This window comes from Trachurus trachurus, assembly GCF_905171665.1.
Source record: "Trachurus trachurus genome assembly, chromosome: 9".
NCBI lineage: Eukaryota > Metazoa > Chordata > Actinopteri > Carangiformes > Carangidae > Trachurus > Trachurus trachurus.
In genome coordinates this window covers 35408387-35426247 of record NC_139895.1, presented here as the reverse complement: position 1 = coordinate 35426247, position 17861 = coordinate 35408387, and the positions used below count along the sequence as shown (strand labels likewise).

Genomic DNA, 17861 nt, shown 5'->3' with positions numbered 1-17861 from the left:
TTGTATTTTAACTGTGATAATTTACTGCATTGTATTTTAAATTGTGTTTTTATGTAAGCGTCTTTGAGCACTTGGAAAAGCGCGTTACAAATAAAATGTATTATTATTATTATTATTATAACATAGAGGTTAGTGGGGGAAATCACTTCTTCCTCTCTTTTACTCCTGTTCCTGATTTCAGAATGCACAACCACACCTTTTTTGACTCATTCTTATCTTCAGTGCTTCCTCCGCTGCTTATGCAACTACACTTATGTTATACTTCCTGGTCACAAAAAAAAAAAAGTACTTTTGAAAAGTGCTACAGGAAAAGCTGTGATTCAAGATCTGTAATTGAAGACATCTAAATGCAGTTTGGACAAACCTCCAACACATTATCCAGGAAAATAACAGACAACGCTCTGCAGAATGGTACAATTTCAAATACAACATGAGCACGTCTCCTGCTGTCTCTCTTTCCTCTCTGCCTTAGATGAATCTGAAGAGGTAGCAGGTTGGAATCATTCCCTCCTTTTCATGTAGGAGAACTTACAGGTAAAGAGAAAATGTAAAAGGCCGGTGTTTGGTTTGTCCTGTCTGGGCTACTGTAGAAACACGATGATACATCATGAAGGTCCTGTGGAACAGAACCTGCTCCCTATGTAAATGAGGGGTTAAAGCAGAAGTAAGCGGAATATTTGTGTTACAGTTTTTCTCTATTGGTTTGGCTCAATTCTTGAAACAGAAATTACATTCTCAAAATAACATGGACAAATCTCCAAACCACCTTGCAAATGTTCACAACAGAATGGCATTTCTCATTGATTTCATCAAATTGCAAATGTCTTAGTACATGTCTCAAGTGTCTTAGTGCATCTTTGCAAATGGTTATGTACAAGTACCCTAGAGTTAGCACAATGAGCATACATTTAGCACATTTTCCAAATGAATAAATCTTGCTGATCTAAGCTGATAAGTTGATTCTCAGTCGAATGGTTGCTCTCTCCAAAACATGTCAGCATGATTTCACTGTGTAAATCATCATATGCACAATAGTCTGTTCAACTGTCAAAATTAGTCAACATACTGTAGGCTAATACCATGAAAACCATATGAATTTCTTGCAGCATTTCATAAATTCATGACAGTAATTGACAGTCAGGTGAAATTAGAACTTGACTAACGAAGGAGGAGTTCCTACATCTCAGATGACCAATCAATCAGCTGTTTAGCTACCTGACTGGTGCTGTCTATGATTGTGAATGCTGCCAAACGCGTATGAGCTTGGCTAGGGCTAGGGCCTGCATCGCGAGGGAAAATATCCGCTGTGATGTTGATGAAAATATGTGGCCAATCAGAGCGCAGCGTATGGATGGTCAAGGAGGATGAAGATGGTGGCCAGGAGACAGAGGGTGATGACAGTGATGACCAGTGAAAATGTCTCTACTCGTGAAACTTTGTTTACTGCACTATAGGCTTGGTATATTTTTTCTGTTTTTGTTTGTGTTCATATTTCATACATGTACAGAGAACTGTAGGCCTATACATTTTGTTTTTACAGTACATAATCTTGAGTTACTTTATGTAGGCTATATGTGAATAAAAATGGTTACAATTTCCTTGGCAATATGAGTGCAGTGTGTGTGATGTCAAACTTTGGAGGCTGCTCTTACTGTAAAGTCCTTTTCTTAGGTTGTATACGTCTCTGCCATAGTGACAAAACATCTAAGCATTTTGACTTGCAGTGCTCACAGAATGCCACAGGGATGATGCATTTTGGGGGCACTGACTACTTACATGAGAAAGAAGTTTGGTTTTGACACATAAGTAAACTGTTTTGGGAGAGATATGAGGTTCTGCAGCTCATCCATGGTGTTATGCTGAACCATCCAGTTTATTTTTGGTAAAAGCACTAAGTGAATGCAAATGAGCCAAAAGCAATTGAGAAAGATCTTTGCCATTTTGATGGTACTGACACTTTACATGGTAAAGGAATCTAGTTTTGAAGCATGTGTGAACAGTTTTGGGAGAGATATGCACTTTTGCTAGTGAGCTGTAATGTTGTGCAGAACTGTAAGACTGTTTGGCCAAATGGTCTTATAGTTTTAAGAATGTAATTTCTGTTTCAAGAAATGAGCCAAACCAACAGAGAAAAACTGTAATATAAGTCTTAAATAGTTCTATCTTCCGACAGCAATCACTTATATAGAGTGTTTGGTCTGAAACACGGGTCTGTCAGTCACTCTGCTCTGCTGTAAGACGAGGAGAAAACTTCTTGTATACTTCCTTGTATCCTACAAGTTTTATCCAATGAGGAGAGAGAACGGCATGAAGGGCTGTGTGTGCAGCCAAGGGATGCGCGTGAATGTGGTGACGTAGGGACGAGGACCAATAGATCCATGACGAGGGCGGGGGCTGCTAACTAACGAAGTTAGCCAAAACGACCGGATCGCTTACTTCTGCTTTAACAAAAACAAAGTAATTTCTATATTCAGGTTGGGGAGGGATTTTCTTACTGTAGTCTACTTCTCTTATTTTATTAATTAATTATTAAAGTAACATTGCGGAGTTTTTCGGCCTTAAAATAATGTTTCCAGACTCATTGCAGTGATAGAAAAATGGTTAATAGGATGAATGGTGCTGCCGCCGCAGCCTGAGCCGGGTCGCGTCGGCTGAAACTGCACTATGTAACTTCCCTGCACGGGTACGAAACACTGCCCCCCCTCCTCCCCCCTCCCCTCTGCGTCGGAGAGAGACGTAGTGGGTAAAAGCGACGTTCCCCTCCGGTCGTCGTCGCTGCTGCCGCCGCCACCACCGCCCCCCCTCACCCCCTCCTCCCCTCCCCCGACCACCCGCCACACAGTCTCCTTGCAAGTATGTGGGAAATACTGTCGTTTATTAATGGGAATAAACGCTTCCCCCCCCCAGACGATAGCGCTTCTCAACCAGATGGTGGAAGCACTGAGCTGAAACTCCGCAATGTTGCTTTAAGCACATGCTACTAGAGAGTACATGCCAGAGACCTCATATTAACACAAAATTATAGGTCAGAGTGTCCAGAATGCCCCATTCTTCTTCCCAGTAACCATGACGACAAAGGTTTTATAAGGAGCAGTTAATTTTCATTTCATTTATTAGTTTATTGATGTTTAATGAAACACTTTCTCTCATAAACTGTAAACTGTTTTCTATAAACTGTAAACTGTTTTCTTGTCTGTAACAACATCTATTGCACATCTGTCCGTCCTGGGTGAGGGATCCCTCCTCTGTTGCTCACCCTGAGGTTTCTCCCATTTTTCCCTGTTAAAAGGGTTTTCCATGAAGTTTTTCCTCAGTGGATGTGAGGGTCTAAGGACAGAGGATGTTGTTACGATGCCATGTAAAGCCCTTTGAGACAAACTGTTTGTAAAAACGGGCTATACAAATAAAATGTCCTTGCCTTGCCTTGCCTCATTCCTACTAATTATATTTAAGAAGTGTCTATACGCTTGGCTTGGTTGAGGATGTTTATATACGTAGATATCTGCATATGGGGTCAGAGCTGACGATGTATATCAGAGCAGAAACTGAACCATGAGGGGAAAGGAACTACAGTATGTGCAGAGCTCAAGGACAGAGATGTATTTATTATTTAAAGGATTAAGGATCAGGGACATTGCACATTAATAAACACATTTAAACAAATGTAAACATGCCAGCCATTAAGGCAAAGATCTGGGGAAGCAATTACTACATTTCTGCAGCACAGTGACCCTGAATGCACTTTATGCATGACAGATGTTGTACATGATTAGCCGATATTAGTTTTGCACACTTTCTTCCACACAGCTAACATGGTGTTTGGTTTTTTACGTGGCCTGTCACACACTGGCAAGTAAACAAGGTGGGAGGTGGGATTAAAATAGTCAACACGCGCTGCTTCGCTCAGCCACAGACAAATTGGAGAATTAATCAACTAGCCTAATTGCAGATGATTGGTGACAAGAAGTGTTAATTCTGATCTACAAGTCACATAGTATACGTCTGCATTAGAGATGTCACGATTATAGATTTTCTTGGTACGATTATTGTCAGAGAAATAATCACGGTATTACGATTATCATGATTATTATGCATCAATACATTTCACAACAGTTATCAATCCACTGGGGGAAGTGTTTGAAATATTTAAGTAATTAATTGTCACCTATATCAAATGTTTATGTTTATTTTAATGATTTTTTCATGCTAACATTTAAATTCCTACTAATTCAGTGTTACTTTAGATAAATGGACCAGTATCTGTGCATTTACCTTTACTTTGGCGCACATCTGCAGATATGGTTCCAACATAATCTTTTTCAGAAAGTGACGGTATTTAGGAATCTTTACAATCAATTAATTGTGGCGTTTAATACCATGATTAATTGTGAAAACAAGTAATCGTGACATCCCTAGTCTGCATCCACATTCATAACCAAGCAGACCAATATTCGGACACTACATTCCCCAAAGTTATCATGCAGTGTGTGTAGTTGTGTAGCTACATCTGATCTGACAATCCACATTCACTGCAGCCAATACTGTGACTACAGATAAGTAACTTATAACAACACAAATAAATAACACTATGCTTCAGAATGATGCAGAGTTGTATACAATAAAAGTGTGCATGGTAGACTTAAAGGGATAGTTCAACATTTTGGCAAATTGGCCCATTGCCATAATTGCTATAGTCATAGCAGTAGGTTCGTTATCTTCAATTGTCGGTGTAAGCTATTTTTAGAATGGAGGAGCAGAGCCGTGAGCTGCTCAGAGCTACGCTACGGAGGCTAAGGGAATTTCTTGGTTTTCCTCATCAAACTCATCAAATACACAACCCAACAACTCCAAAAGGCTGTCGTGGAGAAGTTGTGAGCTGCACATTCACCACGCTATGAGATAATAATGGAACGTTACGAGATAGAGTTGTTTTAGAGGTAAATTCATGCAAAACCGCTGATGCGCGTTGCCTTCAGGGACAGTTTTTCAGCAAGCAGACTCTGTATTTACCCTGTATTTACCTCGAAAACGGCTCTGTTTCGTAACGTTCCGTTATTATCTCATAGCGTGGTGAATGTGCAGCTCACAACTTGTCCTGAGTACACAAGTAACACATGCAAACAAACACACATTCTTGTATTTTAACTGTGATATTTTTCTGCATTGTATTTTAAACTGTGTTTTTATGTAAGCGTCTTTGAGCACTTGAAAAAGCCTGTTATAAATAAAATGTATTATTATTATTATTATTATTATAAACATAACAAAAAAACAGACAGGGCAGAAAACAAAAAACAGAAAAACAAAACAAAACAAAAGACAAATCATGAATTAAAACAGATGCAAAACAGAACTGGATATTGTACATGGATTATACTCAAATTAAAAACATAAACAAGTTGTTCTAACCAAAGAATGACCCAAAGCAGTGAAAGGAGGTAATGGACTTCAAATGAGGATGATTATTCCAGTCAGATGGAGCTTTATATTGGAAAGACCAATTTCTTTTAAAATTCTGGGTACAAAAAGCTTTTGCAAACCACAGAAATAACAGTGATTATGACTAGGCCTATATTCCATTTATCTATATCATTCACAAATCCTGACTCATGCTTGCTCATGTAATGATTTGGTTGGATACTTATTAGTATGGAGCCATTGACACAGTCATTTAGCACAGTAGAACCCCTGAACCCACAGTACAGTACGTCTTAAAAGCACATTTCACAAGCTTGTCAGTTAGCCTTTCCATACAATGTTCAATATGTATTCGCGTATGAAAAGGCTTTATTATTGTTATTCTACAGAGAAATCTCAGGCTTCAACTGCATAAGTGCACTAATGGTTTTATCAACCACTCAAAGCCACATAACATTCACCTAACCATTCATAGCCTACGTCCCTTTGTCTGCATGCATCGGGTGCACTGTTAGTGGACTACCCCCCACATGTGGGTTACTCATACAGACACACTGACTTAAAATTAAATTCAATAACACATGGGGCGTACTTCTTCACACACCGCATGTAATGGCAATCAATGTTTTGTCATTTAACAGAGAGCAGTGGCCTTGCACTGACACATAGAGGCGGATGTTTGGACAGAGCGACAGTTGAACATCATTACTTTCCTTGTATGCTAGTGGCCGTGCTGTCACCTTGACCCCTGCTTTCACTTGGTTACAGTAAGGCAGCGCATTCAATTACGCCGTAATGATACGAAAAGTGTTACATAGTAACTCCAACGAGTGTTTTACACCAGTACTCACTTTATTCGCTTGGTCATCATGGAGCTCGGAGCAGTAATTAGCCAGAAGACTTGAGGCTAACATCTTTAGTTACTGATGTGTGACGACTTTACGCCCTGCCCGTCCTCCTGCTTTAGGTTCGAACAAAATGTACAAAGACAAAAGGCCTCCTGAGGTGAGTGAAGTGTAAACGCAGTGATATTTCCGCGGGCCGCTCGGTTTTTGTTAACTATAACACGCTGGTAACAACTGTCGATTAAAAAACTAACCGTGTCGTACTGTTGAGAAACTTCCAGCTTCCTTAACTTAGACGTCTGGTGACGTCATCACGAACGCACAGCGCTGATTGGCTGCAGGGAGTGTGTGGCGTCGTCTCCTGTTTTCAGGATGCGCAGGGGACTGAACAAACAAAAAACCTCCCAGCAAAAGCCTTACAACAGACCTATGTAACAGACTCATCTTTTGTATATCTTTTATAGGCTATGTTTGTATTTATTTACTTACTCACTTATTTATTTATTTGTTTATTTATCCATCTATTATAAAATGGCATTCCATATATTGTACAGCTATTGTAGGGGAGAGTGGGGTAGCCTAAGTTGAGCCACTTTTTGTATTCAGGATCACTACATCAAGACAATTATAGTTTTGTTGCTTACTAACACATCTGCATATATTTCAGGATGTTTTGCATCCCTACAAATGAACAGAATGAGTGTAAATATAGCCTAACTGTTTTTAAAATATAGCATGTTCAAAAAAAGTGGTCTTGTGACTCAACTTACCCCATGAATGGAGTAAGTTGACCATAGGAATGGGGTAAATTGATCAACCCCCCCTTCTTTCCTTCCATCCATCTCCTACCTCCCCCTTTACTCAATATTTCATCTGTCCAGGCTACAGGTGAACACAAACTGCAGGGACTTCCTGCTGAGCCACCAACTCATTGATATATGGGGAGTTCTGCATTTACGTGGCATCTTGGGAAGAATCCCAGAGATTTTTCTTTGAAAGTAAAGTTTGGCACACTATAAACAACTTTTCCTGTTTATAGGAACATACTTACTGTAATCACAAACATACAGAATCTTGATTTAATCATTTGGACAGGTGGCTCAACTTACTCCTGGCCAAATGGATCAACTTACCCCACAGCTACCTTAGCTTGGGTTTATTGCTCTCACAGCTAAAATGGTGCAGTTTCATGCTAAGTTTACGACCTCATGTTGTAGCTCATAGATACCACAACCCATGTATAAAACAAATTTGCAATCATCTCTTTTGGTCTAAACACAATTCTCATGAAACTTATGATCGACAAAATTCACTCTTGAGAGTGAAAAATGATTTTTTTGGTCGTAAATGTTAAACCACTTTACTCATGTGGTTCTAATCTAATATTTGGTCACATGCTAACTTTTTCCTATAGTTTCCTAGAGACAAGGGGTGGGTCAAACTACCCACTGGCTCATCTTACCCCACTCTCCCCTACAGAGGAACTATGCAATATTTTTTTTACCTTAACCATGCTTCATTTTTACCTTAATTAAACAGCTTTGGAGTAATTGTGATGGTAAAATAATAACTAATGGAGGCTGCGTCTCTTGGCTAAAAAACCAACCTTGCAAGATCAGAGCCTCCGTCCCAGCTCTCCGCCGCACCGTGACACAAATGCACCCCATGACCATAATCTCTTGTTTATGACAGATAAGAAGACTACACAAATATACACGTAACCCATATCTGATACAGTATACATTACCCACTGCTCCGTGGATCACTTTCTCGCCGGCTTCGCTGAAAACAAATGCATCACAGGAGGGTTAGCAAAAAAGAGGAAAAATGACCAGACTTGCATAGTTCCCCTTTAACTAATGTTCACACTCTGGTCCTCCATTTCATGAAAGTAATGATTTCACCTCATGTGTTCCAGGTTTTATCATTTCAATGCAATTCTCACACCAGAAATATCACTCTCACTCTCACAACTCTTAATGAAATTCTCCACACAGCTAATGCATTCTAATATTAGTGATTCGCCTGTGTAAAAGCCTCAAGATTTTAGAGATGTGAACAAGGATTTGATTGTTTTAGATTACAATCAAGTCCAATCAAATCCTTGTTCACACTGCAAAATCCCGACTTGCTCCTGCACTCACATCAAAGCTCTGTTTATTGGGTCAACGTTTCGGTCTATCGACCTTCATCAGGACCAACATCACTCTTCACCACTCTTCATCATTGTCACCATCACCAAATAATTGAACAGCAGATCTCACTTTGCAACACATTGGAAATCCATACGTAACCTTTAGAAGACAGAAAAGCTTCAGATTTAGATCAAGGTTTAACTTATGACAATGGGGATTGTGTTTGGCATACAAACATTTTATAATTTTAGATGTTTTTACTGTATGATATGAATTATGGCGCATTTTGCAGGTATGTGGAACCTGCACATTTTTTGGATTTGTGAGTACAGCTTTAATAAAGTGAGACCTGCTTAAAATGTGTGAAAGTTTTTTTTTATAAAAAAAAAAAACTCACTCATGTAATTTTAAGAATGAACTGTGATTGTATTGAGGAAAGCAAAAATGATAAACAGATATGCAAATAAAATTAGAGTGTGACATCAATTATATCGGAGTAAATTCACACTAAATGGACTGCATATGACCCTGGAAATTGCTGCAGATTGATTGTGCATGCATGCACGCATATGATCCATTTCATGTAGCAGAAATTAGTAACAGCAGTTTGTCGAAGTGTCCTTGGGCAAGACACTGAACCCACACCTGCCCTGTATGAATGTGTGTGAAAGGGACCATTGCGAATGCGACCATTAGTACAGTGTAAAGCGCTTTGAGTGGTCCGAGTGACTAGAAAAGCGCTATACAAGTCCATTTACCATTACCATATAGATAGATAGATAGATAGATAGATAGATAGATAGATAGATAGATAGATAGATAGATAGATAGATAGATAGATAGATAGATAGATAGATAGATAGATAGATAGATAGATAGATAGAAATGCATAATGTAGAAATCTACCTGTGGCAATGAGAGGAAATCTTTCACCGAACAATCACAAACCTTTCAACCTGATTGAACCTTGTAACGCCGCATTATGTAATAATGACGCATTATGTAATAATGTAATAAATCTTCACGTCATTATGTAATAACGCCGCATTTTGTAATAATCTGCCGCATTTTGTAATAAAAATCTTGAACGCAATATGTAATAAACTTTGCCGCATTTTGTAATAAGTTGTTACATTTTACATCACTTATTACATATTGCGGGTGTTACACTTTTTTATGAAAAAAATGTAATAATTTGGTGCATTATGTAATAAACCACCAAAATGGATGTCTTAATTAGAAAAAAAAGACATTAGGACCATCAGAATAACATTGACTTTAAGCATACCAGCATGCATGAATCATATGAATTAATTTCTAGTAGGACGGTCAAATCTAACTATCTATCTATCTATCTATCCCACTGACCAGCACCCAGGGTGCTCAACCTGGGTGCTCCCTGAGGGGCACGCCACCAGATGCGCTTTTCTCCGTGCCGCTCGGCAGGCGCCTCGGCCCCTCAGATGTGTGTGTGTGTGGGTATGTGTATCATGTGTAGCCCGTATGTGTGTGTCGCCTGTGTGAATGTGTGTGTTAAATCTCGCTCGCGCTCTGTTAAGATGAATAAACAAATCGCTGCAGAGCACGAGCCTGGCACAGAGGTGCGCGCTCTGGCGCAATCGGCACAGAAATGAAATTGGCTCCGCTCCGCAGTAGCGTCCCAACCGACGTAACTACAACATAACACAAACTTATCTGACAGCTCTCACTTCTTCTGCTCCTCCCCACTCACACACCTACAGGCACACACAGACAGACAGGACTCTGTCTTCCTCACCCTCAACCCAGCCCATTATAAAATGCGTTATATTATTATTTTATTATTATATTTTTCTACTTGTGGAGAAGACAGTGTTGAGTTCTCTTTCTGCCTTATGGACAGTGCCATGGATGTATTTGCCACAGAGTGAACTACTGATATCTTTTGTCTAGTGCTGAACTGTGACCAAGTCACGCTGTCCGCTGTCTCGGTGCTGAAATGAATGACAGCGCGTCACTGAGAGAGAGAGAGAGACGGAGATCGCGGCGGATGCATCTTTATCCACAGGATGCGCTGCGCTCTGACTCTTTCTTTTCTTTCTTCCTACCAGCTCTCCTGTTCGTCTACACATTTGTTTTTCAGTTTATGACTCCTGCCCTCCCTGCAGATTAACAGCTGATTTGAGAACCTAATGCATATGATTTACTATTGCACATTTCCTTTTGCTGCTATAATAAACATTTTCTCAGGATTTATTGTGATACAAATATGATGGAAACTGGTAACAAACGTGCAGTAAAATGACAGAAAGAAGTGGCAGGAAAGAAGTTTTGCTCAAGACAAAGTTTCTTCATCTTAAAGAATGAAAATGTCAATTTGTTAGGCTTTCAAATCACCAAATGATTTGCTTGGAATAATTTCGTTTGTTGTAATGGTTGTGAGCATAGACAACGGACATCTTGGCTGAGCCAAATGTCATTTTACGTGTAGGTGGAGCTGAACAGGCAGACGCACAGAGGCATGCGTAAAACACACATTTTAACTACTTCGTGCTGTTGCTTTTTTTGTTTGTTTGTTTGTTTTTTCTTTACCTTTCGTTTCCTTTGGATCTTTGTGCATATTATAAAGCTGTCCTGGTCCCTGTTTGTAAGCCTTTTTTATCCGGAGGAAATTCCCCAAAGTTGCAACAACTTGTAGTGATCCACTGGGTTTTGCCTATAGTCTGTTGGAGCTATGGGCTCGTTGATTTGCAGCTTTGCTCCCCAGGTTTTTTTCATGATCAATTATCCTTGGCGTTTGCGCACGGGGATGTGCGGACCTGTAATGAATGAATGAATGAATGTTTTGTTTTTTTTGCCGTAAGTTGTGTGCGTAATGCGCACAGGTGCATTAATGGGACCGTGGCAGTCGGCGTTTGGACGGCTGGTGTGGGGGCGATTCCAAAGCATCATAGTGGATTATTTATGGTGTGTTGTTGTTACCCTGTAAAGGCCCGTCTGGACGCAGCACGGCCGGGTCCGTCTGCAGCCAAGCGGGACGAGGGAGAGGATTGGCGTGGTCACCTCGGCGTCTCTCTCCCTCACTCGCCCTCACCACGCGCCAACACACACACACACACACACCTGCACACGGGGGGGGAGACTTTGTGTTTATTTATTAAGCTTCCACTGACTGTATCACATCTGTACGCATGTCTTAAAACGTGCGTGTGTGTCAACCAGCAACAGTGGGGAACATAGGACCCTTATTTAAAAAGAAGGTCCTATGTTCCCCGGCAACAGCGGGGAACATAGGACCTTCTTATTAAATAAAGGGTCCTATGTTCCCCGGTTCCATACAAACCGGGGAACATAGGAGCTTTTTTGGAAAAAACGGGGAACATAGGACCTTTTTTAAAACAAAAGGGGGAACATAGAACCCGGGGAACATAGGTACGCTCCCCTCAAACTCACCTTTCAGTTGTGCAGTATTATTAATAATGAGTATGAATATTAAAATCTGGTGAAAATCAGAGGCAAAATCACTTCCAGCATCATCAGCCCGATGAAATCCCACAGCTCGATCCCCCCCAGCTCGCCCCAGCTGCGGCTCCGGGGGCGGTGATCCCAGCCGCCCCTGCCGCTGCTGGAGCAGAGCTGGACCCGGCCTGGAGCTCCAGTCGGACCGTGGTCCATGTCATCCCTCCACAGACGAACATGACCCGGGCGTATTATTGTCGGTGGGCAAGGGGGGAGGGAGAGACGCGGAGCGGTTACCATCCCCGTGGGACCCGCTGTCGGAGGAGACCGCTCTGCTCAGCGGGGAGGAGGAGCAGCGTGTATTATTGTTAATGTTTTTTTCTAATTAAGACATCCATTTTGGTGGTTTATTACATAATGCACCAAATTATTACATTTTTTTCATAAAAAAGTGTAACACCCGCAATATGTAATAAGTGATGCAAAATGTAACAACTTATTACAAAATGCGGCAAAGTTTATTACATATTGCGTTCAAGATTTTTATTACAAAATGCGGCAGATTATTACAAAATGCGGCGTTATTACATAATGACGTGAAGATTTATTACATTATTACATAATGCGTCATTATTACATAATGCGGCGTTACATCTTGAAATATGACTTCAGCATCCTACAAATATTACATATTCACAAAATTGTATCTATTCAGAGATTTTGAGCATAATGGCTGGATGGAGTGTGAAACTAATGGTAGCAGAATAATCAGGTAAGCTATGGAATAAATGCCACTTGATTAACAAGAGTTTCTCAATGGTCTTTGTAAATACAAATTTGAGGTGACAAAACAAAGCCATACAATTTAGAATAGGCTACTCTTAATAGGGAACAATGAGTGTCAGGTTGCTTTTTCACTGTTTTGCTAACCCTTCTCCCTCCCCACTTGGGCATGTACATTTGTTTTCAACAAACCCAACTAGAAGGCAATCTGTGGAGCAGTGGATCATATACATGTTACAATATATAGTCTTAACTGTCATAAACAAGCGATTATGGTTATGGGTTATGTGTCGTTTTAACCATCGCAGTTATTCCGAAGCTGTTTAATAAATTAATAATTTAAACCTAATAAAGGTCTTGCATAGTTCCTCTTTATATCAGAAGGTCGTCACTTGTGTAAAGTCTTTAACACTATACAACCATTAGTTGCTGCTGTATTTTACAATTCATGAGTAAAGAGTAATGTCCAAGAGGTTACAACGTTTGAAAGTGCTGCTAAACCCTGTGTTATAGAGTTCTGACTGTAGAAACAAAATAAGCCACAGTCAAAAACATGTTTAATGCTGAAAAGTGAACTGCAGTTTTTCTTTAACAAATGTTAGACTAAATGCCCTGAAAATGTCAAATGGTGTAATCACCATTGATCCACCTACACTGGATTTAAGTGTTCTTATAAAAAAAATCTACTTTCTTCTGAATTCTGTATTTATATTTGAATGCACACTATTGCACATATTGTGACAAATTAGGTGAATTATTCCACATTTGAGACCAGATTTATTTTCCTCTATAGTCAGATCTTTATGAAAAAATACCAGTTGACCACTTGACATTGGGTTCCATCACATCACTGACCCACAGTCATTAGAGCTGAAAAGTTATTTAATCACTACACATGGCATCCTTTTCTTCTGTAGTATCTCAGCCACATTTTTTTTTTATTTAACCTTTATTTAACCAGGCAAGCAAATTAAGAACAAAATTCTTATTTTCAAGTGCAGCCTGAATAAAGGTCACAGGTCCTGAATTTCCCTTATCAGAGACTGTGGAAAGTGTAATTGCACATAAGTGTAGTGTAGTGTAGTCTGAATTAGCTTTTCACTACGAATCGAAAGTTTCATTGTTCCCAAAGAGCCAAGTGAGAACATTTGTCCACATCCGCTGTGGTAACAACAGGCATCATAGAGTGCCATTAAGTTGTGTTCTTTTACATATTACTTCTGTGTTCGTAATGAATCAATCAAAATGACCATGTTATTTGACAACACCGATAATTGTTCAAAATAAGCAAAATTATGAATGCATCCACTTGAATCAAGGATAACGTTTTTTGTCACTAACCTTATATTTTAAATATAATGAGCATGAGCACAGATAGAAACAGTTATGTTGTCTTAGACTCAGACATTGTTGGTTGAGTATGATATGAAGCAGTTGCACTGAAGTGTAACTTAAAGCAGAAGTAAGTGATCCGGTCGTTTTGGCTAATGCTGCGTTCCAGGCAGGCTTTTGAAACTGTAAGTTACAGCTTCAAGTCACAACTTACGACTTTGTAGCGTTCCAGGCAACCCACTCGTGTTTTTCCGACCTGCCTGTGAAAGTCACTATAACTACCACTCGTAACTTCCGACCCGTGAACTCATACCAGATCGAACTGGTATGACTTCACAGGTTGGAAAAACACGAGATAGGGGCTGCCTTGAATGCACCATAACGTCTTGCCAGCCGATGGCGTTAGCAGCCCCCGCCCTCGTCATGGATCTATTGGTTCTCGTCCCTACGTCACCACATTCACGCGCATCCCTTGGCTGCACACACAGCCCTTCATGCCGTTCTCTCTCCTCATTGGATAAAACTTGTAGGATACGAGAAAAGTTTTCTCCTCGGCTCAGAGCAGAGCAGAGTGACTGACAGACCCGTGTTTCAGACCAAACACTCTATGTAAGTGATTGCTGTCGGAAGATAGAACTATTTAAGACTTATATTACTGTAACACAAAAAATATCGCTTACTTCTGCTTTAAACTGGTCCTGACTTCAAACGTAGCCAGACACTCTGTTCTGACTGTTCCTGTTCCTGTTTTATTCAGAAATGATTTCCCCTGTATCTTTGTCTGTTGTCTGGCTTCCTGCCCTTGGGTATTTCTCACTTCTGTGATTACTTTCCTGCCATCCATCAGCTATACCATGTATCTGTGTGAGGCTGACATTATAAAGGCCTTCTTCATAAGGTCATGTTCCTGCTGCAATTGTTATACAATACTTCTTAACATGTTTTTGTGTTCATGTTTTGTGCCATTTTTAGCTGCCTGACTAATGTGAATTTCCCTTTAGGGATGAATAAAGTATCTATCTATCTATCTATCTATCTATCTATCTATCTATCTATCTATCTATCTATCTATCTATCTATCTATCTATCTATCTATCTATCTATCTATAATGCATGGCAAGAAAGGGTTTAATAGGCCTATATGTTATATGATTAAATATAATATTTTATAATAACGCTCAAAATATAATAATTAAATTTTATTTTGTTACTTGCATTTGTTCTCCAATTTGCTGAGGACCCCTTAGCACCCCCTGGTGGCCCCCCAGTGGTATAGGCAATGGGTGGATGAATAAGAATCTTTATCATTATAGTAGTAAAAACTCACACACACCCTGTTGGTTGCACAAAAAATCCTTAATCACTTGGTCACATTCTGGAGCCCTGTTACTTTACCTCTTTCCTTTTAAAAAGCAATAGTTTGCAAGAGACATACTGTATGTCTTACCTCAACCAAGCTGTTGAGGTGGACTAGAGAATAGATTTGTTTTCTTGCTCACATTTGAAAAAATATGTGAAATGGCCTGAACATTCACGATCCAACCTTTTTACAGTTTTTGTTAGTCGCCTTGGTACATTTATCGAATCATCCACGACATTTGCAAAACAGTAAGTGCAGTTCTCAAAACAATTCATACGAATAATCAATGACCCCGGTTCAAATCCCGCATCAAGCTGTCCTTTCCTGCATGTCATTCCTCCCTCTCTGCCTCCCCATTTCCTGTCTCTCTCTCGACTGTGCTTTCCAATAAGGGTGAAAAAGCCTCAAAAATATACCACAAACACCATGGATTACCTGCAAAAGCCAGTCTCTTGCTCAAAATCCTTAGTTCATTTCTGAAAAGTAAATATCTGTGAAATGAAAATGTCAGTACCATCAGAATGACAAGACATGTCATTGTGTAAGAAAATATGTAGGCTACTGTAATTTGTTGACAGACCATGTCATTGCGATACAGAAAGGAAAAGACTGCATAGCACAAAGAAAAAAAGTAGAAATGTGAGCATAGGACAATCTCCTTAGGGAAAACTGTACATGCAGTGCTGTAGGAATTACAGTGCAGTCTTTCTACACCTCCTGGCGTTCCTGTCTGTTGGGCCACAGATTCTCATCCACATCAGAATGAATATCTTCTCTTGCAATGCAGCGTGGAAAGAATCTTATAGTGTCATCAGCCTCTGCTCTGGGCAGCAATTTACTAATTCAGGAAAGATTTTGAAAAAAAAAAAAAGTCTTATGGAAATGTATAGAAATATGCTTGACATATTACCACAACTTGTTCAACCATTTTGCACGTAAAGACTTATGTGATGAACTAATGCCTAAATGTTGTGGGGGCTGAGATTATTCAACAGAGACCCATTATAATACATTTTGATCAACATGACATAAGCAATTGATAATGTAGGATGGATCTAACAAAGCATTTTTGATGTGCACAAATGACACAATAATGTGATTGAACAAGTAGTTTTGAGAATTTCAATTCTGATCTGAGAAATATACCGTACCAAAGCGACTGAGAAAAACTGTAAATAAAAGGCTCAAAACTTTTTTTTTTAAAGATAGCTCATTCATTTCTCAGAATAAACGAAGGTCAAAATAAGCAGAAGAAAATGAACCACTTTTTGTAAAATCTTTACTTGTTTTTTTTTTTCCTGTCTTCTCTGCAGCTCCCTTCCTGCTTTGTCCATCCCTGTGCCCTTCATTTTCAAAGGGCCTTTGCACGTTAGATCTCATTGTAGCACTATTTTTGCACATGACCTTGGCAACACATCGCTTTGACAAAAGTGTAAAGTTCCTGTATGATAGGAACTTCTGATGCCTGTATGATCAAATAATGATATCAAACTGCGGTAAAAATAGTTTTAGGTTGGATATTCAATGGACACTCGCTCTGGATCTAGTGTGGCGACTTCTTCTGTTCCAACCAGTGTTGGCTGTTTGTTCACCGTCGGTTCAATCTTTGACACCTAACTACCACGATATCATTTAGAGACCATCAACAAATTATAAACTTTTTATTGCATTTGACCACTCCTCACCTATTTTTTATATTAATTTTTGATACATTTCATAATTTAAATATTAGCGTTTTAGCTCAATAGCTTCCAGGTCATGTGACCTATTGGCTCATATGCAGCCAGGTGTAGTTGTTTTATGAGACACACCTCTTTGTATGATATTTTAATGCTCCCATCAGTTAATCAATGTACATTTCTAATTTCTTACAATGACTTACAGTTTTGACCTCAAGACTATCTTGACTAGGGCTACTTACTGACCTAAACATTTTTACTGTATTGATACAGAGAAATTCAGACTTAAAGTTCCCTGTATTTTTGTGTGTGTTTATGTATGAAATGTTTTAGGCCAGTGGTTCTCAACTGGTGGGTTGGGACCCAAAAGTGGGTCGCAGACCCATTCTGGATGGGTCGCGGACAGCTGGTCAAAAAAGTAAATAATATTTAATGCACATCTGATGTTGGACATGTCTTTTATTTTGAAAAATAACTTATATTGAAAGGCACACGTCACGTGAACACATGCAGTTGTAATGGTCCTCCTCAGTTTCTTATTATTTGCTCTGAATGCAAAGATATCCATTTCTTATTAATGTGGCCTGAATGCAGTGAATCTTGTTTTGCTTTGTGGGTCAATTTGATATTTATTCACTTTTGTGAATATGCTCTGAATGCAGAGATGCATTAGAAGTCAAATATCGTTTTGTTGGTCTCCATTTTGTGCAGTTTGATATTATTTTATTCACTTCCGTACATGCAGTTGTCATGGTCCTCCTCAGTTTCATTCATGTGCTCTAAAATGCACTTTGCTCAATAAAGAGCAAAATTAGTTTTTAAAGGCTTTAAAAAAAAATCTTGGTTTGAATTCTATAAAAGTGGGTCGCGA

The 17861-nt window shown here is 39.4% G+C and overlaps 1 protein-coding gene across 1 annotated transcript in view; it reads right to left on the bottom strand.

Moving 5' to 3' along the window:
- The window catches only part of hk2 (hexokinase 2), a 44019-nt gene extending 37454 nt beyond the window's left edge, over positions 1-6565 (bottom strand). The window contains exon 1 of the mRNA XM_083979212.1: positions 6270-6565. Within this exon, the coding sequence (XP_083835338.1) occupies positions 6270-6332 (63 nt within the window). The 5' untranslated portion in view covers positions 6333-6565. The remainder of the gene's footprint in view (positions 1-6269) is intronic.
- Positions 6566-17861: the final 11296 nt, after the last annotated feature.